The 22,751-nt window shown below is 43.9% G+C and overlaps 4 protein-coding genes across 4 annotated transcripts; 3 read left to right on the top strand and 1 right to left on the bottom strand.

Moving 5' to 3' along the window:
• Window positions 1-538: 538 nt before the first annotated feature.
• On the bottom strand, window positions 539-8,747 carry LOC128892453 (uncharacterized). The gene is made up of 5 exons (XM_054152895.1): window positions 8,674-8,747; window positions 6,733-8,155; window positions 3,528-6,231; window positions 3,349-3,441; window positions 539-3,270 (listed from the first exon to the last, which is right to left on the bottom strand). Exons 1-5 carry the CDS (start codon window positions 8,745-8,747, stop codon window positions 1,445-1,447), a joined length of 6,120 nt encoding a protein of 2,039 aa, XP_054008870.1. The 3' UTR covers window positions 539-1,444.
• Window positions 8,748-12,155: 3,408 nt separating this feature from the next.
• Window positions 12,156-14,632, top strand: LOC128892432 (uncharacterized). Its single transcript, XM_054152856.1, has 3 exons — window positions 12,156-12,501; window positions 13,031-13,168; window positions 13,740-14,632. Exons 1-3 carry the CDS (start codon window positions 12,276-12,278, stop codon window positions 13,943-13,945), a joined length of 570 nt encoding a protein of 189 aa, XP_054008831.1. The 5' UTR covers window positions 12,156-12,275; the 3' UTR covers window positions 13,946-14,632.
• A 985-nt stretch (window positions 14,633-15,617) lies between these two features.
• On the top strand, window positions 15,618-17,170 carry LOC128892567 (uncharacterized). The gene is made up of 4 exons (XM_054153105.1): window positions 15,618-16,057; window positions 16,276-16,575; window positions 16,645-16,748; window positions 16,928-17,170. The coding sequence occupies exons 2-4, from the start codon at window positions 16,383-16,385 to the stop codon at window positions 17,165-17,167; spliced, it is 537 nt and encodes a 178-aa protein (XP_054009080.1). The 5' UTR covers window positions 15,618-16,057; window positions 16,276-16,382; the 3' UTR covers window positions 17,168-17,170.
• Window positions 17,171-18,702: 1,532 nt separating this feature from the next.
• Window positions 18,703-21,402, top strand: LOC128891503 (protein lethal(3)malignant blood neoplasm 1). Its single transcript, XM_054150994.1, has 5 exons — window positions 18,703-19,046; window positions 19,586-19,972; window positions 20,346-20,477; window positions 20,580-20,780; window positions 20,885-21,402. Exons 2-5 carry the CDS (start codon window positions 19,834-19,836, stop codon window positions 21,337-21,339), a joined length of 927 nt encoding a protein of 308 aa, XP_054006969.1. The 5' UTR covers window positions 18,703-19,046; window positions 19,586-19,833; the 3' UTR covers window positions 21,340-21,402.
• The last annotated feature ends 1,349 nt before the right edge of the window (window positions 21,403-22,751 follow it).

The following is a 22,751-nucleotide window of genomic DNA, read 5'->3' as shown; positions in this document are numbered from 1 at the left end:
TTTTATTTAATTGTACCAAACTCTCGCTATCGTGAATCGTAAAGTTTGTAAAGTGTGAGCGAACTAAAAGCAAAAGTTTTCGGACAAACGAACCTGTTCCCAACGAAGAATTCGCCGAATAAATGAACGGGCTCGTTTTCGTTTCGGCTTTGATCTCCGAAGAGTTCAATGCTCGATCACGTGATCTCGCGTGCCGTTTGCTCGACTGCCATCGCAACCAGGTGCAACGTAAAAATGCGAGTAGATGGAGGGGACCTTCGTCTCGCGCTAAGAATAATCTCTTATCTTAACCCTGACCTTTCGAGCTCCAGCGGGTCCTCGAGGCCCCCCATCCAGAGTTCCCTACTGCGCTAGGCTGAACGATTTAAAGTCCTTTCTTCGTTCTATTCCTTCTTTCTCCTCTTGCTAACGCCAGACCTAACATCTCGGAACACGATCGCGTTTCTTACACATATAGCAGGGAAGGGGAAGGGTTGATGAATCGCTCGAGCCAAGGAAGCGAGGGTGCCATGGATTCCCATACGTTTATTCTCTTAAACGTAGTATCGGCGAAAATCGCCCACCGTCTTACAAACTAGAGGTTTTACAATATTCCAACCTAGTTTTCTATTATTATTGAGCGCATATCGAGTACATGGAGATCGATTAGAGAATAGCGTAATGGAGAAATTGTTATACCCGTCACCCGTGAATCCCCCTAGGAACGAAAAATGAAGTGAACAGGATCCGAATCATTCGTTCCCGACTAAAAAAAAAACCGAGTCTCTGCAATCCGTGCTACTAAAACAGAAAGTCTACGTAGATATTTCCAAGAAGATCGGAGAGATATCACCGACCATCCTCGATCGTGTACGAAAGATAATTAAAGCTAGCCCCAATGGAAACGTTCACTGTCGATCAGCCATCAACGAAACAAAACGACGAACTCTGCGACGACAAAGCTTCGCCGTTAACCGTTAGTAGACCAAGTGCCGTGCATAACTAAGATCCTAAGAAAGTATAGCCGCTACACGTTTTACCCTAAAACCCTCGTGCTACGTTAAAATGGCTCCCAGGCGAGACTACACGCGCGAGTCTAATCCGAGCAGTGGCGCAACCACTCGCAAGCAGGGGAGTCGGTTACCCTCTACAAAACCTTATTGAAGACACAAAATAGAGACAAATTTTCTATAAACATTTTTCTAAAATCCTACAAATCCTTACACTATCCTACCTTTATACTCTTTCAAACATTGAATATTTATAGCAATCGTTATCTTGCAGCCCTCTGGCGGCGCCACTGCTTCCAGCTCAGCCCCGTAATTCTATCGTTAAGTATCCGTTCGAGATATCGTGGTGTCTATCCTTATGGCTACGGTCACCAGATTTAGTCGAGCGATACCGAGGTCGTTCATGCACGCAAGTAATTTACTTTAAAGCAACATCTCGATCACGAGGATTCGGTCTACAGGCCGCGATACCGAGAGCCAGATACGGGCCCGTGATTGATGGGCCAGGAGACGGATGGTCCCACCTTGTCGTTATCGTAGACGTACTTAATCTGCGGATGTCTGTTCCCCCCGAAGAATGTGTCCCGGATCATTCCGATTACGGCCGAGCCCATGGCCATGTTGCTGATCATTCCAGCCATGGACGCGGCCGCCCGCGCGTGCGCCACGGCCATTTGAAGCAGAAACGATAAGACCACCCCAACTGCTGGCATCATCTGCATCATCTTGTCCTTCATCGTCCTGCCCAAGTGCGCGATGGTGCTCGTCATTTTCCGGGGCAGGATTTCGTCGTCCAGTCGCGGCAGCTTCACGATCAGACCCGACCTCCTGCCCTCGACCTCCTTCTCCTCCTCCTCCTCCTCCTCGATGATTCTGTTTTCATTCACATCGTCCGCCACGACAGGCTCCGTTAAATAATTCCCCGAGTGCTTCGCAAAGTACGTCTTCAACAAGTTCTTGGCCCGCTTCTGTCGCTGTTTTTCTTCTTGGTCTCTGGAAGACTCCTTCTCCAAGTCGTACATCGCTTGACTCTTCAAGGATAGAACCTTGGGTTCGTGGCCACCATTTTCTACAGACACGATGTCTACTTTCTCGCTGCTCGGAGCAGTTTCGTCCAATGATCTGAACCCATGGTGCAGGTTTTGCAGTTTGTTCGCGAGCCTGCTGTGCAATCGTGGCCCGAAGAGGACCCCGAAAGCATCGTAAGCGTTCTCCAAACCGAAGTACTTGGCGTTGTCGTCGTCCGCGTCGGAGTCGTTCTTGATCTTGTTGAGGAACATGGTGATGATCTCGTCGTCGTTCATCGATCTCTTGATGTCGACGTACTCCTCGCTGTCCTTCAGGAACTGGATGTCAGACTCCCTCGAGCTGTCTATGCTCCTCTCCCTCTTCTCCTTGTCCTTCTTCGGCTTTTCGCCTTCTGGACGCTGATCTAGGACTTCCTCCATGATGTCGCTGATGATCGTCAATATGCTGGGAAGATTCTTGTTGTCTTTGAGTTTAGCACCCCTGCCCTCTCTGAAACCAGAGAAGCTGATACCCAGTTCCCCGTTTCCGTAGCCTGTGATCTTCAGGAAAGCCAGGTTCGTCTGGAACTTCTCGTCGACCAGTTTCTCGTACCAATCTAGCATCAAGTTTTCTATCGCCTCCTTCCTCGTCAACAGTTCCTTCTCTACGTCGCTGGTGGACATGCCAAACAACTCCTGCACCTGCTGCTCCGTGTCCAACGACCGTCCGAAGATACCGAAGCCCGAGAGAGAAGGCAGAGAGGGTAGATTGCTGACGATCAGAGGCCAAATGAAGATACCCAAACATCTGATAAAGCTTGCACCCGTGATGCACTGGATAACTTGCTGCGCGAGTCCTCTGCTCGACGATTGGTGGTCCAGGTCCTCGACGACCTTCAGTATCTCGTACTGGTCGGCGGTCAACGAGCCTCTGATCGTGCCGTTCAAAGTGTCGACGAAGTAATCCTTCGATTCGGAGCGCGTATCGCTGCTCGCTCTGACGGTCTCTCTGACTTTAATTAAAAGCTGAAGATACTCGGATTCCGTGATGTTTGGAAACGTTGAGGAGGACGAAGGACTCTCAGGTGGTCCGTCGATCTCGTAAAAGATGTTCGAAAGCTCCACGCTCCTGCGTCTTCTGGCGCTCGACGACGATCTCGAGTCATCGGTCTTTGCTTGCTGGACGACGTCGTGCAACGGAACCTTCTCCTTCGAGATGTCTATGAGGATTCCTGGCGGTTGGCCAGCGTAGCCGGGTACTGCTCCTTGGTTACCTGCAAAAGAGGCAGACGTTAGAGACAATGATCTGCAGGTGCAACGAATGCCAAACTATCGATAGATTCACCACCTACTGACGGCGTAATCGAGGCTCCTTGGATTTGAGACTGAGAGAGAAATTGGGCGCCAGAGGCTCCCTGTCCAGAAGATTCGGCAAACGGTGGTTTCTGGGAAAGTCCAGTCGGCTGAAAGCTCCCGTCAGGCATCTGCGGCAGGCTACTAGGAAGCTGGGGAATCCCTGGAACATTCTGACCAGGAGCATCGAGATTTGGCAGAGAGGGAAGCCGCTCCAAGGAAAGCTGAGGGACGCTGGTCAACTGAGGTGGCTGGACGATGTTGGAAATGTCTGGCAGAGAGGAAATGTACTGCTTCAGAGTGGGCCAGCCAGTGTTTTGCACACACGCCACAAAGTTGAAGCTCCTCGTGCACTCCAACATATTCGCCACGTAGACCGCTCGAATCGGCTCTGGCATTCCAGCTTCGATCAGCCTGATGATATAATCCTGACGCTTGGTTAGATTATAGAAGGCTAGATTGCTGACGTCCAAATAAGATTGGCCGAGTTTCGCGCTCGACGTGTCCAACGAGTTCAGCAGAATATTCTCTATTCTTTCCTCGGCTTCCAGCAACATCAATGCTTCCGTTTTCTGACTCTTGTTCTGGGCCGTTTGCCCCTCCAAGCTCGATGATTTCTCAAGGAATACCCGAAATTTGATCCTCGGAGTATTCTGATACTCACCGAAATTGGGAAAGTTCGGGAGGAACGGGTAAATTTCAGCAATCGTCGGCCAAGTAATGTCCCTGGTGCACTCCATGAAGGTCTTGTCCTTGAGGCATCGCGACATCTTGCTCAAGTAGTTTGGACGTAGCGGGACCGGCAGCAGACTTTCCGCTATCTGCGTGATTCGTACCTGCTGCTCTGTGACGAAACTGCCTAGCTCCTCGGACTTGACGATACTCGGAACGCTTGGCAAGTTTGGAGCCGAGACCTGCACGCTCCTCAGGATGTTCTGTATCACCGATTCTGGCACCTCGTTGAAGATTGGGTAGAACCTGGTGTCGGTGATGGTCACGGTGGTGTCTCCGGCCAAATCGGTCTTGACGTTGGTTTCTGCAAGTGGTCGAACCTCCTCGGTGACCTCCGTCAGATTCTGTTTGGCTGGAGGAGGCGTAGTTACCGAGGTGTTGACGAGAGACCCGAAATCGGGGAAACTGGGCAGCCAGGGGAAGTACTGCGACATCGTCGGCCAGATCACGTCCCTGGTGCACACCAAGAAGTTGTTTATTCGAAGACACTCGATCAGCTGACTGGCAAACTCGGTTCGAACACCCTGGGGCAGCAGGCTGTCCACGATGTTCACGATGTTCTGCTGCTGTTCGGTGATCAAGTCGAGGAACTGCTGGTTCTTGGTCCCTGGAGCCTGAACGGTTCCTCGGTTCAGATTCAGAGCTTGCAGTTGCACCGATCGGAGAATGTTGAAGATGACAGACTCTGGGTGCTCGGAGAACAGTGGGTCGAACCTGGTGCCCGTCACGCTGATCACTGGAACGTTCTGCTGTGCCTTGTCTCGAGATTCCTTATCTTGAAAACGAGAGGTAACGGCCTTTTCGATCTCAACGATCGCGCCGACGCGTTCCTGCGTCTGATCCTTAATGGCGATTTCCTTTACTTCCAGCTGCTGCTGGCTATTCGAAGAACCAACTAGTTCCGTTTTCACCTCGGGAATAGGAAACTCGGGCAAGTTTGCTACATATCTGGCGATCGTCGGCCACATGACGTATCTCGCGCAGTCGATAAAGTTGTCGTTCTTCTGAAGGTAGACGAGGACTTCGGTGACGAGAGCTGGTCGAGCAACCGGAGGGATGAGACATTCGACGGCTCGCAGAATATCCAGCTGACTCTTGGTGAACGTCGTGAAGGTTATCACGTTTCCTGTCAGGAGAAACGGCGATACTTCCGAAGATTTGGGAAGAGACTCTCGTACCTTGAGCAAGGTCTCCATGATCTTCGCCTCCAGTTCATTGGAAGGTGTCAGAAGCTCCGGACCGTTCTTCAACACGACAAAAGTTGGCGTAGCTGGTGCCTGTTGGTCAGAAGTGCTCCCAATTGGCCAGTAGGAACTCAAGTCTGGATAGCTCGGGATCTCCGGGACGTAGCTGACGATGTCCGATATCCCTGGAATTTGGAAGTCTGGTAGTATCCCTGAGATGTCTGGGAGAGTGGGTATGAACTGTCTGACGGTGGGCCAGGTCGAATACTTGATGCAGGAGAGGTAGTTGTACTCCTTCATGCAGTTGACGCTCTTTTGAACGAATTCAGGTCGATAGGAAACTGGAATCAACTGCTCCGCCATGTTGATCGTCAATAATTGATCCTGAGGTATCGGAGCACCGTAAGAGTCCGCGGAGCGATCCAAGAAAGATGGCGACGTAGATATCAGTGGCTGCTCCTTCAAAGTCCTCTGGAGAACCTGAATGATCACCACCTCTGGCCTAGGCTTCCTCGTTCTGGTGGCATCGGCATCCACGACCTCTGGCAGCTCGCCAACGTCTCCCGAGAAACTGGGGAAGGGAAGGATGGGGTACTGCGGATACAAGTCGATGCCAGGGTTCCAGGAAGGATAATCTGGGAACGCTGGCAACGTTGGGAAGTACTGCTTGATCATGGGCCAGGCAAAGTACTTTATGCAGCTGAAATATTCGAATCTCCTCACGCAGGAGAACATCCTGTCCGAGTATTCTTGGCGCAGCGACAAGGGCAACAGTTTCTCTCCCATCTGAATAATACCCAGTTGGTTGGGGCTCAGAAGTTCCTTCAGGGTCTCGTTCTCGGGATTCACGTACGACACCAACGTCTCGTCGCTGGGATAGGATTCCAGGGCGTCCTGCAGGATATTGTACACCACGGTCTCCGGGGCGATCAGTCTGACCTGATGAAGACTATGAGCTCTGCCCGACTTTGGTCTGTTACCCTGAAACAAGTCGAACAAGTTTATCTCGATTGGTAAATTGTCGAATGTCTGGGTGACGGAGTCGGGTAGATTGTCCACTACGATCGGCCAAACGAAGATCTTTATACAATTGAAGAAACTGAGCCCTCGAATGCACTCCGCCATGTTGTCGACAAACGTCTGCCTCTCTCTCACGGCTAACAACTGCTCGGCGCATGTGATTATCCGTAGCTGATCGTTCGTCAGCCCTAGATCTTTCGTATCGTTCGCGTACGACTCGTTGGAATCTTTAATTTTTTTCAAGGAAACGATCTGTTCCAACGCTATCAGCATCTGGTTTTCGGTGAAAGGTATTCCAGGGAGGATCTCTGCGGCCTGTTCTTTTAAACGGATCAAAAGTGTCCTGTTTCTGACCTGCTCTTGAAGCGACACAGCTTGCTCCCTCCATCTCTTAAGAATATTACCCCCTAACAATTGCCTAGAGTCTATTAATTTAATGTCTTTTACCTTATTCGACTGCTCGTTCTGGACATTCTCCTGGGTGATGGTGACTTCGTCCACTCCAACGTTGCGTTTCGAGTTCAAGAGCTTGGTCTCGTCCAGCTTGTCGGTGTTCTGGGCGCCCAGGGCGTCGTTGCGAATGGAAATCAGCTTCTTGATTTGCCCCTCGACGATCGACTGCTGCTCCCCGTCGGGAATCTTCTTCTCTTCGGCGTTCAAGTACACGGTGGAACTCTTGCGTCTGGATTTGCTCGGGCTATCGTCCAAATACCGAAACTCTCTGTCCTTGTTCGACTCCTTGTTGTCCTCGGGATTCGAATTCTCGTTCGAAGGGATTCTCTCCTTGAGCTGAACGCTGTCTCCTGGGATTTCTTTCGGCAGTTCGAGTTCTGTGATGGGAGCCTCTGGAGGAATTATCTCTACGGAAGCTTGTTTCGCGTCGATTTCTTTTTCCGGCCCATCCTCTTCTACTTTAGGCTCAGCGACTTGTTGAGCTTCTACTAACCTCTTTCGTCCACCAGCATCGTTATCTTCCAAGTTGTTTACATTCTCTCGCGAAGGACCAACCCCTTCCCCGTCCACTTGCACGTCGAACCTCCGAATTCCTTCGTCCTCGATCTTCTCTAGCCCTGGAGCCCCGTCGGTTTCTCCAAGGTCAGACTTACCTATAAGAGCCACGTCGTTTCTCCTCCTCTTCTTAGCCACGCTGGCCTCCTCGTCCTCCTGCTTCAGCGCGTCGGCGTCGGCGTCGGCGTCGCCGTCCCCGGCATCGACGTCGATCTTGGCGTCTCCATCGCTCGATGGCTCGTCATCGGCCAGGTCGATTCTCTTCTCTTTCTCTTTCTCAGGGTCGAGATCCTGAAGGGACGCCGAGACGTTCTCTCTCGGCGACTCGTCGAACTTGTCTCCTTCCTCGGCCTTTGGCTGCGAAATCTTCCCATCGACGTCCCTCGGTTTCTCAGGCTCGATCTCAGGCTCTTCGTCCTCAGCGCCATGGCTCTCTTCCGGCGCGAGCTTCCCTTGCACTGGTTCCCCTTGCGCACTGTTCACCTGCGGTTCCTTTGGTGCAATGTCGGCTTTGTCCTCGATCGCCGAATGTTTGGCCCCGGGCTGGACCGGACTCTCCTCATCGCGGGGTACACTGCGCGCTCGACCGCCGTGAAAAACGAACAGCAGCAGAAGAAGCCAGAGGAGGGAACGAGGGAAGAGACAGAGGATACTCGTTAGCTGTGGCCGTCGCGAGTTGAGTGCTCTCATGGTCGCGGTCGAGAGGCGAATGTCTCGGCCACTTCTGAGCCGGTCTATGGTCACCCATGCCGGAGAGGTATGGTAATACACATACCATCGTCCGGGCAGCGGGGAACGAAGATGACCGTGAGAGTGTATGTACGGGAAACGTTCAACCAACGAGACGCGGGGAATCGCGAGACTGTGTGGATAGGCAACATCGGGGCATTCCCATTTTTACATTGCCCCCTCTCGGGTGCCCCCACGGGATTCCCAGTGGATCGGGTTCACGGTCTAACGGGTAGATACGTTCGGTACGACGACGCTTCCTACGAGCCGTCGAAAACGACGAATGAAAGATTCGCGGATTCGACCAAGTAAACGTTTACGATTTTCTTCTTTATTGCGTTGATATCCTTGATTATTCTGATGGCTGTGGAACCTGTACCTCTCTTATTGCCTGCTTTCCTATCTACTATACTACTACAGTATAGGGTGTAATTTTGTTAAGTAACTTCAAGGTTGAGCGTTCCACTTGCCTTCAAAATTAAGCTGTGACTAGATCATAAACATAAATCATAAACGTTATGATGTTTTCTTCTTATTCGATTTCCAATGTATTATTATTGTTATTAAACTCTTTTATTTTGCACACACAAATACAAAAGTATACATACATATATACCCGAATATACGTGCGCGAAACTGAAATAAGTATACGTGAGAGGCGAGGTACAGCTAAAATTGCTATTATAAAACCTAGCCTCTTTGTGCGATAGACCAGACAAACTCATTGTTGCTTGAGTGCTAATTACAGTCGAAAATATTTTCTAGGCTAATATTCGAGTAGCTGGTTCCTAAACATTAAATAACATTGATACGAGAAAAACGAATTCAGGTTTGAAAGGGTTAATCATTTGAATCAGGTTGGTGTACTGCAGCCAACCACTACCAGTATTCAGCTCTGTTTCTTCTTGCGGCCAGGACAGTAATGAGCCAATTAGCCTTGAGGCAGTGGTGCTCGAAAAGTATCGTGATGCACCTCTACACATGAGACCACACGATGCTCATATTCAGCTCAACATTTCTGTCTACTCGAGCCTCTTCCTCGGATTCACGGGCTCTGTTGGGTCGACGTACGTTCGCTGATACGCGGAAAAAGTCGTCCCCTAGGTTACAGAACACTTGTGGACGCTACACGAATCCACTAGCTTCGAACGAGTCCCGGTTAATCGATACAGGGAATCAAGATTCTTGCGATTTTCAGACTTTTATGCGAAACTCTACTCGCGCGAGCCTCCGTTCTACTCTTCCAGTTTGAGGAAGGAACATGTTGCCACCAAGAAGAATATAAGGAACAATGTTTCAACTGAAAATTATATTTCAACACTTTCTGATCACCTTTTCACTGATTTGAGAAATATATTTTTTAGACGTGTATATGTAGAGATTGCACCCGAGAATAATGCACCTGGCGACCATAGGTGGCTCGCTTTTTCTAAATTTCCAATTATAGGATTAAATAAACATTTTCTCTATCTTCTCTACGAAAGAACGAATTGCATAAAGTCATAGCTTCCTCATCTTCAGTTTTTTTACTCTCAATCGTTTTTTACGTAACCTTGTTTTATTCTCTTCCTTTCCAACATCTACATTTATCACATAGCGTGCTAGGTCGTACATTAGTTTTGAGTACAACAAATATTAAGTAAATATTAATATTACCGGACCATTAAGTTTACGTTTTTCTCTAATGCCACCAAGTCTTACCCATTTCTGATCATTTCAGAGAAACTTCGATTCAACACTTCTCTGGAAATGATTGATCGAGACCAACGCACTAAATCGAAAGAAATTACTCCGCGGAATCGCGAGAACGATTGCGGTCGATCTCGCTTGTTTTTGCATCTCTCCGATTCAAGGTCACCTTGTCATAGGTCGTTACACTCGTCCCGTAGCTCCCCGCAAAATAGCGCGATCAAAACGATTTAGTCTACTCTATAACGACAAACTCGTCAACTTGAGACCAATTGCAATGTTATTACACTTACTCTATGTAATTCGATAAATATATGCCAAGATTCAAATGTGCCTTTGAATTTTTCTAAAAAATTGCCACCAACTTTTCGGACAACTCGATACCATGTGTAATAGGTATTGATGAAATATGTCTCGACAGTGAATAGTTTAAGTGTTAATGTGTCGACGAAGAATGCAATTTGCAGGCTATAAAGAGAAACTTTGCTTCGAGACAGGGAAATATTCGAACAATTAATTGTTTCGTTGCGATCTTGATGTGATTCGCAACGAGCACGTTGAACGAACTCCGAATCCTCCGAAGCCTTCGCCGCGATCGAGAGCCCAAGAGTCGAAAGAAAAGGGAGCAAAACGGCCGCGGGGGAAGAAGCGGTCGTGGAGACTGGAAGATGCAGCTGGAACAAAGTGCAGATCAGGTTTCAGGTTTGTCTTTAATACGGTCTTTCTGGTTCTGGCGCAAAGGGGTTGTATTTTTAGTCCTTGAAGGAATCGAGACTAGGGGGGATCCAGAGAAGCTCCATGCTGCAGGGAGGGTGAAGAATTTTTACGGCGCGCTTTATTTTCCAAGATGGCCACCTCTTCGTTTCCATGTTCGGTCTCTTCTTCTCTCGTTCGTTGCCAGAGTCACCGAGCAAAGCCGATCCAGTAAACCTGTACTAGATTTCTTCCTTTTATTCGTCGAGTGGCCGCTCTTAAGGCACGTACACAACGCTTTCGCCGATTTCGCTACCGATAACTCGAGACGAAAGTGCGATTCCAGGCTGGAATCGGTTATTTTGCTCGGTAACCGACGGTCGTTGTCCGCTCCAAGCAATTTAAGCCGAGATTTTATTGTCGTCTGGAACTTTCCGTTTCGATTGGGCCAGAGAATCTGGAGGGTCGGTAAAGCCTCGATGGAAGCTGGTAGAAAGACGCGAAATCATGCTGAGTGTGCCTGTATCGAAATATGGTATGGTATGACACGTTCGTCAGCTCACCGACGTGTTAATTATGAAATCAAGTATTTTATAAAAGTAGCTTCAGAGAATAGGGAATATTTTTAACCATTGCCGTTCCAACCGAAGCCTGTGCTAAATCACATTTCTTTATAATTGTTAAGTATTTAAAAAACATCTTTTCATCTGTCCTTTGATCTTCTATTCCCTTATATTTCTTACATTAGCAAAAATAACGAAATCGATCATTTAAGCTTTATCTATTTCTGTGTGTATAGTTATGAATGCAAACAAACAAGCATGTGAACTATTTTAAATAAATCGTATCGTATTGAGTAGTTCCTTATTTCCGAATTATTAAAAAGAAAGCGATTACAGAGAAAAGAGAGTGGTTGACGTTAAAAATGAATTAATTGAAAATACTTATAAAATTGCACCCCTAAGGCTCACTTTCTCTCATTATACATTCTCAGTCTATAGTTTCCTGGAGATGTAATCCCCCTACCAGCAATTTAAAACCAGCAATGCAAAAATAAAATATAATTTTCAATTTACATTCAGCCCTCTATTTACAAGATCAAGACTATCGCCACATTCAATCTTCTCGAATCAAGACTACACATACACGTCTACATTCGATTAGAACGTTTCCTCCTCTTAAAAACGCGACCACTCCGTCTGGAACTACCCATTTCTTTAAACAAAATTCACGATCCGCGACACCTTTCTTCCTCGTAGGTCGGGAAGTGAAAAAGTGGCCCGACGTACGTGTCAGCATGACTCAAAGGGCGATCCGAACCAAGTCGAGGAGAGTGTGCGCGCTGCAATTACGGGACAGCGACCGTGGCAGTGATATAGAAAGTGGGACATGGTGCAATCGTCCGATACACGAAAAATCACAAAGAGAACGCGGCGTGGCTTCCAGCCGATCCGTTTGGGTCACGAACAAAGAACGTTGCCGTGCAAAATGAAAAATACGTGCCCGGAAAAGCATAGAGGCGACACAAAGCGTTCTATGGAAAAGTGTTTCAAGTACCGCTCGCCCCCGCGCACGCATCCACGAAATTCGAGGCGCTGCGCAGATCCAGCGCGCACGCGGCGCCTGTCACGAAATTCGAGGTGCTGCGCAGATCCTCCGCGCACACGCCGACCGATCTTTTTAGTTCGAACGGCGCCGTGGCCGTTCGTCCGAATCACACTGCGGCTCGTGCGGGATCGATTAACATCGTGTGTTCTTCTGGCAACCGCCGCCGAAAAATCGTCCCTGGCCCACGGAAATTCGTTCTCCCAGTGTATCCATTGTGCGTCGATGAAGAGAATCACGTGATCGCTGCAGCAACCGGTTCGACAATGCGGCCGATTGGCTGGACGCTGACGTGCGTGTTATTGGCATGCACTTTTTCGAAAAGCCCGAGGGTCGAGAGCGCACGCGTCGTGACCGCGAGAGGAGACGAAGCTGGACGCGCCAAAGTCACAAAACTTTTCCCGATTTACGACCAAGAGGCGGTGGATCCTGACGTGCGGGCGCTCAGGGAATTCCTGGACGATTTATTCGGTACCGAGAGCAAGGGTCCAGGTGAGTTCGACGCTTACGGAACAAATTAGATAGTATTTCCACGAGGAACGGTATTTGGAATGATATTTCAGCGATTCGATGCTGTCACGAGTAACGAAGATGTATTTTGGGTGCTTGGTGCTTTTAATTTTCAGTTTGTATCGTTTCGGTTTCACTTTCGTTGTTTAGATGCGTCGAACTTTAGTAGTACAGCTAATCTCTGACTTACACTGAAAAATCACGGTTTTCTGTAGGAAAAGCCGTATTAATTCAAAATGAAAAACGAAGAAATATTAGTCCACTCATAAGATAATACATATATATAAAGCACTATTGTTAATTTTTATTTCTGTACGCATCACTTTCCTTTTCAATTTCTGTTTTCCAATATAGAGATTTAATGAAACTGTACAAATGCTATAGAAGCATTTCTAAATATTGATCTTTATTTTAATCATCAAAGTACCAATTAATCTAGGGCGCATGAATGCAAAAGCTCTAACTCGTTTTCTAATTATTTTGGGGACTAATCAAATTTTTGAATATTCAGAATCAACTGGAAGGCAAGCCCGTACTTTTGGCGTGAAGCGAATTCAATTCATGCTGATGCCGATGGTGTACAAAATGGGAGTGATGATGACCATGATGACGGTGTTGACGGTGATCTCGTTGAAAGGATTGCTTATTGGTAAGTACGCGTGATGGGGGTTAAATCGATCATGCTTGACGAAAAGATAACGGTGAGCCTTTGTTAGCGCGCACTGTACGCATACGCGATCAGGAGACATCGACGACCCATTTTGACGATAAGACCTCTTCACGGGTCGACGATGTGCGTTAGGTACACAAATTTTACCGGTAGACCTACTTTCTTTTATAATACGTTCGTACAACGCTAAATTTAATAATGATACTGGTGTCCTTATTTAACCTTTTTGTGACTGAATTAGCACTAAGTTTACCAGGTTGCTCAATTTGACCCAAGTATTTGAAACCTTTTTCTAAAGTCACTCGAGTAAAAGGTTGCAAAAGGGAGCTCTACGACTTTGTTTTTTAACGAATGCCCCTAGAATCTTTGAATCTGAGATTAAACACGAAATTCCATACAACTTAATTTCATTCTGGTGCCATACTGCTAGTGTTCAATATAGCTACAATAATCCCACATTTCTTAATATAAAAACATATCATTTAAATATCCTTAGACTCGTTGAATCTTCCATCGAACATGAATTCCATACAAATTAATTGAATTTTAGGCGCCACACTGTTGATGCTCAAGATAAGCACGATAATCGCAAAGTTTTCGACTGGTTGGGGCCAGCAGCAACCGCCATCCTGGTCGGCTCAACCCATCCACGTGCACGTTCACAACAGTCTACCAGTCGGTCACCAGCAAGCATACAGCGACTGGATGCAGCACAGCGGTCCAGGAGACGAGGAACACTATTATTACAGAGGATAATGGAGAAACGCTTCGAGAGCATCCTGCTCCTCCCGCGGATAAGAAACTGTTTCATCGTCGACCACAAACGAAACCAGGCTATACGCACGTTACATTACGTCCGTCATCGTTGCTTTTTCTTTTTTTTTTTCTTGGTCTGTTCATGCATCATCTATTTCTCTTGCTGTTGCGGTTTGCGCTCGACGATTGAGCGAATCGAAACACCTTTGAACGTATCACGCATTTAGCCCACGATGGCACACCCTGCGAACCAAAGCAAGTGATCTGGGGACGTCCTGTAAATAATAGCGCAGTCTACCAGAAGCGATACGGAACGAAAGAATGTAGAATGAATTTTAGTGGTTTAGTTGTTGTAAAGGAAAATTACTTTGATCGCGAGGATGGGATACCGTGGATTCTGTTAAATGTAAACAGTGGCGTACTCGAAGACGTGGCTGCTATGACTTGGAATTTCTAGGACGTTGATATCAACAAATCTGTAAACCTCTGTGAATTACTTTTTGGGGTGAATAGAGTTCCAGTGAATTAATTTTAACACATTTTGGCTCTCAAGCACTTGCAATGATAATTTTACTCGTTATTTTAATAAAAATTAAAACAAATAAAATTTTATTTAAATTTGAAAATAATTATATATTCATGCATACTGTATAAAAATAATACATATGAGATAATATATGAGATAATATATATCTATCTTAAACGTTACGTATTTTCAGACAAATAGCAAATAATTGCACGTTCAAAGTAAGTTTCCTTGCCACTCGTGTAACCGCACAAACAAATTTATTCCAAGTCTTTCACTCGCACTTTCACGAATAGCCTGCAGTTTTACGCATTTATGGTGCGTATGAAAGTGATAAACACATGTAAAGCGTATGCAATGTAACTATATTGATTTAAGAAATATTTACCTACATACATATTGTATGGGTTTCTTATATTAATATACGTTTAATTAGTACAAGAAATGCGCAGACTATTTATGAAAATGTTCATTCTTCTGGTTGACTGTGCCACGATTTTCCGGATACCCTGTACAAGTATTAACGAATAACTAGACGAATTTAATTTAATTTAATTTAATTTAATATGAATTTAGTGTCAGTAGGCCCTAACTAGGAGATCGAGATACCGAAAGTGTCTCTCGCCTTGTGGTCTGGACCAAACTGTTAAACCAAAATCGCAGACATCTACGTTTAAGGAACAACCGTGATTACCTCACGTTACCATTAATTTATTTGTATAAAAAACGAATACACCGCTCGTCGTACGTCTACCTGTTTATAAAACTACATGTATCGTCGTAGAAAATATTTATTAAATTCTTTGTCATGTAGACTGTTGTGTCAGTGGCATTTACCCTTTTAGGGGAATTTAGTGATCATTTTTAAGTTTGACTTATACAAATGACGTCCAACTGTGCGTTTCAGTGTAATCTAACGAGACCGTTGAAAATCGAAATCGAAAGGACCGTTTTCAACGAGTTGAACCGAATTTTCCGGTTGTCAAGATCGGCTTAACTTGCCGGAGTTAGCGACCACCGCCGCCAGCGCGCACACATTGCACCTTTTATGACAGGAGTGCATCAGCAGGCTGCACAGACCCAGTTTCCTGGCTCTAGTGGGGTAAGCGTAGAGCGAAGAAGGAAAATGTCTGTTCTCCGCTCGGAAGATCACAGCCAGTAGCCTCCTCGCCTATCTGATGCATGCACGCGTCTCCCTAGTCGATTACGATTCACCTGGAGGAAAAAATTATTCACTGTTCTATCGACTGTATGCGAAGCTCGAGTGCCAGACGAGTGTCGAAATGAAAAACATGTGTTTGCTCTGAGAGCTGATCTGACAGCGTCTCTGAAAGTGAGGAAAAAGTTGCCGACAAATACCGTAGAATTACGAATGGGATTGCGAGTGAGTGGGTAACGGGGCGAGGCACTCGTTTGTGCTCCAATAACGAGCGGTATTAAACGAACGGCCAAGAAAAATGCAACAAATACGCTGCTTGGAAGTGGGCTGTGATTACCTTCGAAAATATCGAGCAACAATTATACTATCAAACGATTTTTATTCTACGAGTGACGGTTCGGAGATTAAGGCGAATGGGTATCTACAGGTAAGAGAACAGGACTTGATTTTCTTCTGTATTTTCATCTGTAGAAAAATCCCTTGAACTGTTTACCACGTGTTTACCCTGAACATGTGTAAATTAGAAGGTCAGTAATATTGGCACGTTATAATTAAGATTCATAAATACATAAAATCTTTAATTTAATTATTAAATAAAATAATATAAAGAAGCGGGAAAGGAAGTATGTAATGAATACTTTATAGTTGTAGAAATCCGATACGTGAGTCTGGACTCTCATAGAATCGATTTTATCAGTTTTATTTCGCCTTTTGGAAAGTGGATTTCTAAGTCGCCCGCCACTTACGAAGCCATGAATGGAGCGGAAGCAACATTCTGGTGGATCTGTTTCGCGATTGCGTTCGTCAGATTCGCTCGAGCCGAGGAGAAAAAGAACTCGGAGGGATTAAACGAAACTCTACAGTTTAATATTTGTCGCGGAGTGATGGTGTGCGTCGCGAATGACAAAACGAGCATCGTGATAAGAATGTCCACACTGTTTAAGGGTACGTGGCACCGTGAAATATCAATTGGTTCCAGAATGGATGCAGTGCACTCATAATTCTCGTTTTTAGGAAACGAAGTAGAGCAGACAAGGAACAACGGCAGATTGAAATTGAAAAAGAGCACTCTAAAGAAGATTGGAATGGCGTTGATGATGGCGCCCGTAATGATGCAGGTTTGTATCGATGATAAATATTTTCCATCTCTGTATTCGTTTTTGAAATTCGAGAATAAGTATCGTTTCCGAGGGAACTTTGGGAAAGTGTATCAATATTAGAAAATAAATTCGGATTTTAATCTCGTCTGAGAGTAATAGTCGAATATAAAATATAAAATATAAAATTTATTTTTCAGTTAATGTCGCTACCAGCCACATTGGCATCCATAAAATTCAGTTTGCTGCGAAGTATCGTTGTGGGAAAGCTTGCGTTGCTCATGGTACTCTTCAACATATTCAGGAATTCGCAACGACAAGAAGTGGTAGTGGTCCATAGACCCGAATACCACGATCATTACTATAACAGTTATCATCAACCGGAAGACGACGACGAGGGCTGGTTGGGAGGCATGTTGTTAAGGAGTCACGAGCAATAATAATTGCGAACCTCTTTAGTATTTTAACATTGTTTCAGTATAATATGATAATGGAATTTGATAGCGCATTATGAGGAATGGTACAATAATGTTGCAGACAAATTTTTCTTTTACTATATAATGAAAAAGGTATAGAAATATGAAAGGAGTTACTTAAGTTAGGAGGAAAAGTAATTGTTATTACACATATGAATATATTTTATATGTATTATATTTATTGTAAAAGGACAACACTTTTCTGAAATTATTGTAACCATCCTCACAACGTATAATTTCTTTACGATAGCACAGTGGAACAGTTTTAGAACACTGAAGCGAGCTATCAATAATGGTAGTCGAAACGAATAGTTAATTACCATTACCATTTTTTAGATTAAGCGTTGATTATTGACTCCCTCGATCGTATCCAGTTGTTCAATGAATACTTGAAATATTTGTGTTTACATAGGAATTGATTGGTCACTTAATTAAAAATATACTGATATTTATAATGTGACCCTAATTAAAAAAATACTGATATTTATAATGTGTACTCTTTCGATACTCTTCTTGCAAGAAATTGCGTGTCTGTAATAGGAAATAGACCGTGAAATGATTAGCCGATAAGGGAGAAAGCAATTTAGCTTAATTTTGCACAATTCAGAACACTCGCATAAAAGTGTGCAATCAACGAAGACCATTATGCAATCTCCGCGTAACCATTCGACGCTCGATCGATTATTCGATTAATAATCGGTTCTAGAGGAAGTGACCGGTAAAGAACCAATGGTGTGATATTTAGTGACCTAGTTCGGGCTCAAGTAACGGGATTTCGGTCCAGATTCTGTGGCGATCCATTCCGACGACGTGCTGAGTTTCCCTTTTCTCTGCCGTTTAATTCAACGTCGAAATCGAAATTTGTATTATAATCCTGATCGATTACGATGCGACAGAGTGAAACGAAATTCCTAATATTACCATTTCTTTTCCTATCCCAAAATCCAATTATCGTGTCTTACCTCTTGTAGTTAGGAGGATATTACAATATAGGAGGATATAGACGGTAATGTCCTTCGTAATAGCTACTTATAATAGCGAAAATTTATTCATTTATAATAAGGTAATCACCGTTCATAATAAAGAAAATATAATTGATCACAGTTAAACAATTTGATATACCTGCCAGATTTGGAATATTCTCTACGTAAATTACACAAATAGCAATTTCAGAAATTAATAGCCTGTATCGCAAACAAAGAAAAATCGTAATGTTTCACCGCTAATTATTCCAAGAAAATTGTTCTGCTTTCCTAAGGACGCGACAAGCGACAACAAACCTACAAGCTACCCGTGAACCGTCGGCATCGGCGTCGGCGTCGATGGCGTACACGGATCGTGTACTTGTAGCACGTAAAGAGAGTCCTGTCAATGTCAAATTTATTTCCTCAAGGCCTCGATATTCGCGGTGCGTATACGTGCCAGAAACCCACCTTCCGTTTGTACATTGTATCGTTAGTATGCCACCGTCATCGATCCTGTATCGACACTCGTCGCCATACCGAGTCGTAACGCTATACCGTTTTCTAAACTACAAAATGCACGATGCACGACGCATACGTGGCAAATCGGCAATCGAACCAGGTCTAATCTTTGTATGCCTGGAACTTTAGTCGACGTGAAAGAATTCGACTCTTTTCTGAAATCTATTATCGCGTTTCAAATTTCCTCGAGTGTCGAATCGCGGCTATCAAAAATATCAGAGTGTATTCATTGAGCGTTGGGAATAATAGTAATATTCCCCTTTGGATTTCAAGATAGAAATAGCATCGATTACTTCTTGAATCTTAATCGTCCCTTCACCGAGACTCGTCGTTTCCTTTGAAGAAACTGCGGACGTCCAGTACGAGGAATACTATGCTGACATTAGAAACATTGATTCTTCTGTTAGATTACCTACAAGCCTTTCAATTCTCAGCGATTTATCTCGACTCTTTCACTTCAAAGAGAAAAATCTCTAGGCCACGATGCCTCTAATAAGAATATTGCTATGAAACGGGTAGAAAAGAATTTCTATGGAAACTTGGCTTGGATCAAGTACTGCGGTAGTAACTTTTCTGTGAATAATTGCTTACGACATTTTATAACCGGACACTAAACTTGAGTTTGACAACCAACGCTGTGGTGTTATTTGCATCGGTGAGGGCACGAAAGATGAAGAAATGGAAGAAATTGCGAATCTTGCTTGCAGATGATGTAATAATAATTCTATAAGAATGTCAAAATTATGCATTATTATTCTTATTACATGGTATTTGGTTTGTTTGCGAGATAGAAAAGGTTAAATAAATAAAATTCATGTCTTTCAAAATATATGCAGTTTTGTATATTTTATACACGCACTAGAAAATGTTGTGACTGTACGATCGCTTGATATTGTAGATGTATTCAATGATACGAAACACAAGAAAGACAAGTGTCGCGTTTTCCTCTTCTCCACGAGAATCCTCATTTCCATCTTTCGACGGGGAAAAGATTTTTCTCCGTTCGATTACATCAACTCTCGATCGTCACCATTCAGTTCTGCGATCTTCAAGTTGCAACAACCTCCGAATGACATTCTTTACCGCGAGGATCATCGTGGGAGTAATCTGAATCTAAACGACGCGACGTCGCAACCATTCTGGAAGATGGACTTTGCTGTTCTGTGTGTTCTTTGTTACATTGTGTGGAGGAATTTCGCGGTGGCAGAGGAAACGAGCAACGAGACCAGGCCGTACGAATTTTCGTTCAACATCGTGGACTTTCAGCACAGATACGAGAAAAAAGGTACGTAAAAGTTGTGCAACTTGAAACATTGAAAATGTTAGTCCAGGGAGACTCTTCCCTAGAAACTGACCAAGTAGAATAATTTGTTTTTAAGTATAAGACAATAGTCTCGGTCTCGACTACAACATTTATATAATATAGTAAATGTCAACAACTTACTGATGCGTTTTCATTTCTATAAATTTGTCTTTTCACTTATTTAACATTCAGTGTCGGTTCATAGTATTGCCAATCAAATGAAAAATTTGAAATATGTAGTATGGCTAATTCGAAAAATTATGGGTAATTCGAGCTTTTTGAGGTGGAACAATGTTTAACTCATCTGGCTGCAAAGAGTTAAGGCAGATTAATAAAATCAAAGTATTTTAACAAGACGCTAACGGGATCATCACTGGAGAGTTTGGATTCATAACCGCGGATGGAGTGTATCACGAAACCGGATACGCCACAGACAAAAATGATGATTTTATTATCACCAGGATGAAAAACAGAAAGATAGCCAGTCGTAAGTCTCCAACCTATTGAGCTTGTAATAATCGTCTGGTATTTATTATTATACGATCGAGAGATCGTTTGGTCGAACATTAATTAAATTTATGTTCACAAGTAAAGGATGCTCTGGAGATATTCAAAGACCGACCAGAAGCTGCGAAGAAGCTCGTGGAAGCTGTGGCAAAGGCTTGTGGCAGTTGCACTATTCCTATAAAACAAGACAAAATTAATGACACCACGCCAGCTGCTCCAACTGACACACCGATTGCTTTTAAGACAAAATTCAGTCCTAAGCTGAGCGAAGTGACGAAACCTGGTAACAAGTTATACGTAATAATAAATTATTGGGATGAAGTAAAATTCACGACGATCGTCTCCAAGTATCATACTGTATATATATATACATAATTATTTTCACAGGTGGAGCAATTTCTCCAAGTAAATCGGTTCAAGAAAGAAATAAAATACCCGAGACTCCCAACGAGTCGTCTAACGAAAGAAGAGGAAAAAGTTTGCCAGATGGAATCGTGAACACAGTGAACACAGCAGAGAAGTCTTCGAATAAACCTGCAGCTGATCCAAACACGAAACAATCTAAAATGATCGATTCTCTTCGTGGGAACGATATTTATTATCGATTCAACTATACCATTACGTCCCACGAGCACCAAGAAGATGGATACAGGGATGGGAAAAAGGATGGTAGTTATCGAGCAGAGAGTGAAAATGGCGTCGACACGAGGGTCAAGTATCTGTCGAACGAGTTTGGTCATCAACCTAATGTATCGTTCGTTCCCAGCGGCAATGGGACGGCGCGGGCGCAGACGGAGGACCTACGTCTCAAGGGATACTCTTTTCTTTGGTATTGGTCGTAAGAAATCATCTTTTGTACCAGAAACCTTGGTATAATATAAACACATAAACTTGATTGATTCGACGCCTACATTAAAATAAATATCAAGTATTATCTATTTATCAGCTTCTATTAGAAATTAAATAAATCTGAAAATTGTATTAATGTGTCTGATTAATTTCTTCCCGTATTGGAAATTGATGCCAACACATGGATTTGTTTGACGACGCTCGAGCAATCTAGTTCACTGCTGGTGACAAATTCTTTGGAATTGGTCTTTCTAACGTCAAACCATGTCCAACGTGTGAAACTCGTTCTGCAAATAATCTAGTTTCACCAGTCATTAGTTTCAAGGTAATATTACGGCATGCCAATTATGTGGTCTTCTCGCGTCGGCGATGGCATCGCACCGTTCCGAAAAATAGGCCATCTTTGAGAATTTTTTTCGAGAGAAAGTATAAACCAGAACTTCCTCGAATTAGCCACATAGCTTTTTACGTTATCCAAATATTTTAGAATTTTTATAGCTAGAATAGCATTCGACAGTGGTATTAGGACGCTGTGACGCGCACCGCGATAAACCGCTTTCACTGCATGTACTATCGTACCTCTAAAAATATCCCAAAGTTTCTAATTATATGTGAATTATTGAAATTTATGGAAAACTTGACGCTCTATATCTATATTTACGGACAAAAAAAATGAAAACTGACAAAATGACGTCATTTAAAATAAAAATGATCTATTTCAGGATCAAATTTCGATGTTTCTAAAGATAAGAAAATGTATTTCTTTTTAATTAAATTGAGAGTCTCAGAAAAATATTTTAATTTAGATTACATAATTCTTGAAATATGAAGTATGTAACGAAGAAACAGGTTTAATATAATATAAATCTGAAAGACCAAGAATTGTTCTTTTCAACTTGGTTTTGTATGGCCGAATAAACATCACGCACCTCTGCTCTGGCATTACGTGAATTCTGCTCTTTTCGATTACCATAATAAAGGCGTTCCGCCTGTTAAAGGCGCTCCGACTCGCGTGTCTCTGCCTAACAAAACAACTGTCACAACAACTTTGAAATTGCTGTCCACACAATTTACGTATTGGTATTTACTCTATGCAAAAGACCATTTGTAATTGTCGCGTGTGCGCGCGACGTTTTACACTCGCTTATACGATTACTAAAAGGCTCGACGAATGTGTAAACAGTGGTGTGAAAGACTCGTAGCAACTAGTTATAAATTAGCGTTGTCAGTGTTAGCAAGAGATCTAATTTATAATCGAACCAGTTTTTAACTATTCGATTTACATCCATAATAAAACAGATTGTATTACATTTCGCTTGACGATTTTACATGTATCGGTCTGATCAATTTCACGTTTCTCACGTTCATCACTTTATCGAAAATGAAAAGAAAATTAAACGCAGCG

Source organism: Hylaeus anthracinus, unplaced genomic scaffold, assembly GCF_026225885.1.
Source record: "Hylaeus anthracinus isolate JK02 unplaced genomic scaffold, UHH_iyHylAnth1.0_haploid 12002, whole genome shotgun sequence".
NCBI lineage: Eukaryota > Metazoa > Arthropoda > Insecta > Hymenoptera > Colletidae > Hylaeus > Hylaeus anthracinus.
The sequence above is the reverse complement of the archived record's forward strand: the minus strand, read 5'-3'. Positions and strand labels throughout refer to the sequence as shown.

What these genes read in the sequence shown, in the direction of transcription:
- LOC128892453 (XM_054152895.1), bottom strand. Translation starts at nt 8,747, where the DNA reads ATGAGTTTGTCTGGTCTATCGCACAAAGAGGCTAGGTTTTATAATAGC. An exon ending in AGCTGTACCTCGCCTCTCAC is followed by an intron (nt 8,156 to 8,673) that starts GTATACTTATTT and finishes CTATCCACACAG; the next exon opens with TCTCGCGATTCCCCGCGTCT. An exon ending in GCCAAATCTCGATGCTCCTG is followed by an intron (nt 3,442 to 3,527) that starts GTCAGAATGTTC and finishes GGACTTTCCCAG; the next exon opens with AAACCACCGTTTGCCGAATC.
- LOC128892432 (XM_054152856.1), top strand. Translation starts at nt 12,276, where the DNA reads ATGCGGCCGATTGGCTGGACGCTGACGTGCGTGTTATTGGCATGCACT. An exon ending in TACCGAGAGCAAGGGTCCAG is followed by an intron (nt 12,502 to 13,030) that starts GTGAGTTCGACG and finishes TTGAATATTCAG; the next exon opens with AATCAACTGGAAGGCAAGCC. An exon ending in GTTGAAAGGATTGCTTATTG is followed by an intron (nt 13,169 to 13,739) that starts GTAAGTACGCGT and finishes ATTGAATTTTAG; the next exon opens with GCGCCACACTGTTGATGCTC.
- LOC128892567 (XM_054153105.1), top strand. Translation starts at nt 16,383, where the DNA reads ATGAATGGAGCGGAAGCAACATTCTGGTGGATCTGTTTCGCGATTGCG. An exon ending in AATGTCCACACTGTTTAAGG is followed by an intron (nt 16,576 to 16,644) that starts GTACGTGGCACC and finishes TCTCGTTTTTAG; the next exon opens with GAAACGAAGTAGAGCAGACA. An exon ending in TGGCGCCCGTAATGATGCAG is followed by an intron (nt 16,749 to 16,927) that starts GTTTGTATCGAT and finishes TTTATTTTTCAG; the next exon opens with TTAATGTCGCTACCAGCCAC.
- LOC128891503 (XM_054150994.1), top strand. Translation starts at nt 19,834, where the DNA reads ATGGACTTTGCTGTTCTGTGTGTTCTTTGTTACATTGTGTGGAGGAAT. An exon ending in AAACAGAAAGATAGCCAGTC is followed by an intron (nt 20,478 to 20,579) that starts GTAAGTCTCCAA and finishes TATGTTCACAAG; the next exon opens with TAAAGGATGCTCTGGAGATA. An exon ending in GAGCGAAGTGACGAAACCTG is followed by an intron (nt 20,781 to 20,884) that starts GTAACAAGTTAT and finishes TTATTTTCACAG; the next exon opens with GTGGAGCAATTTCTCCAAGT.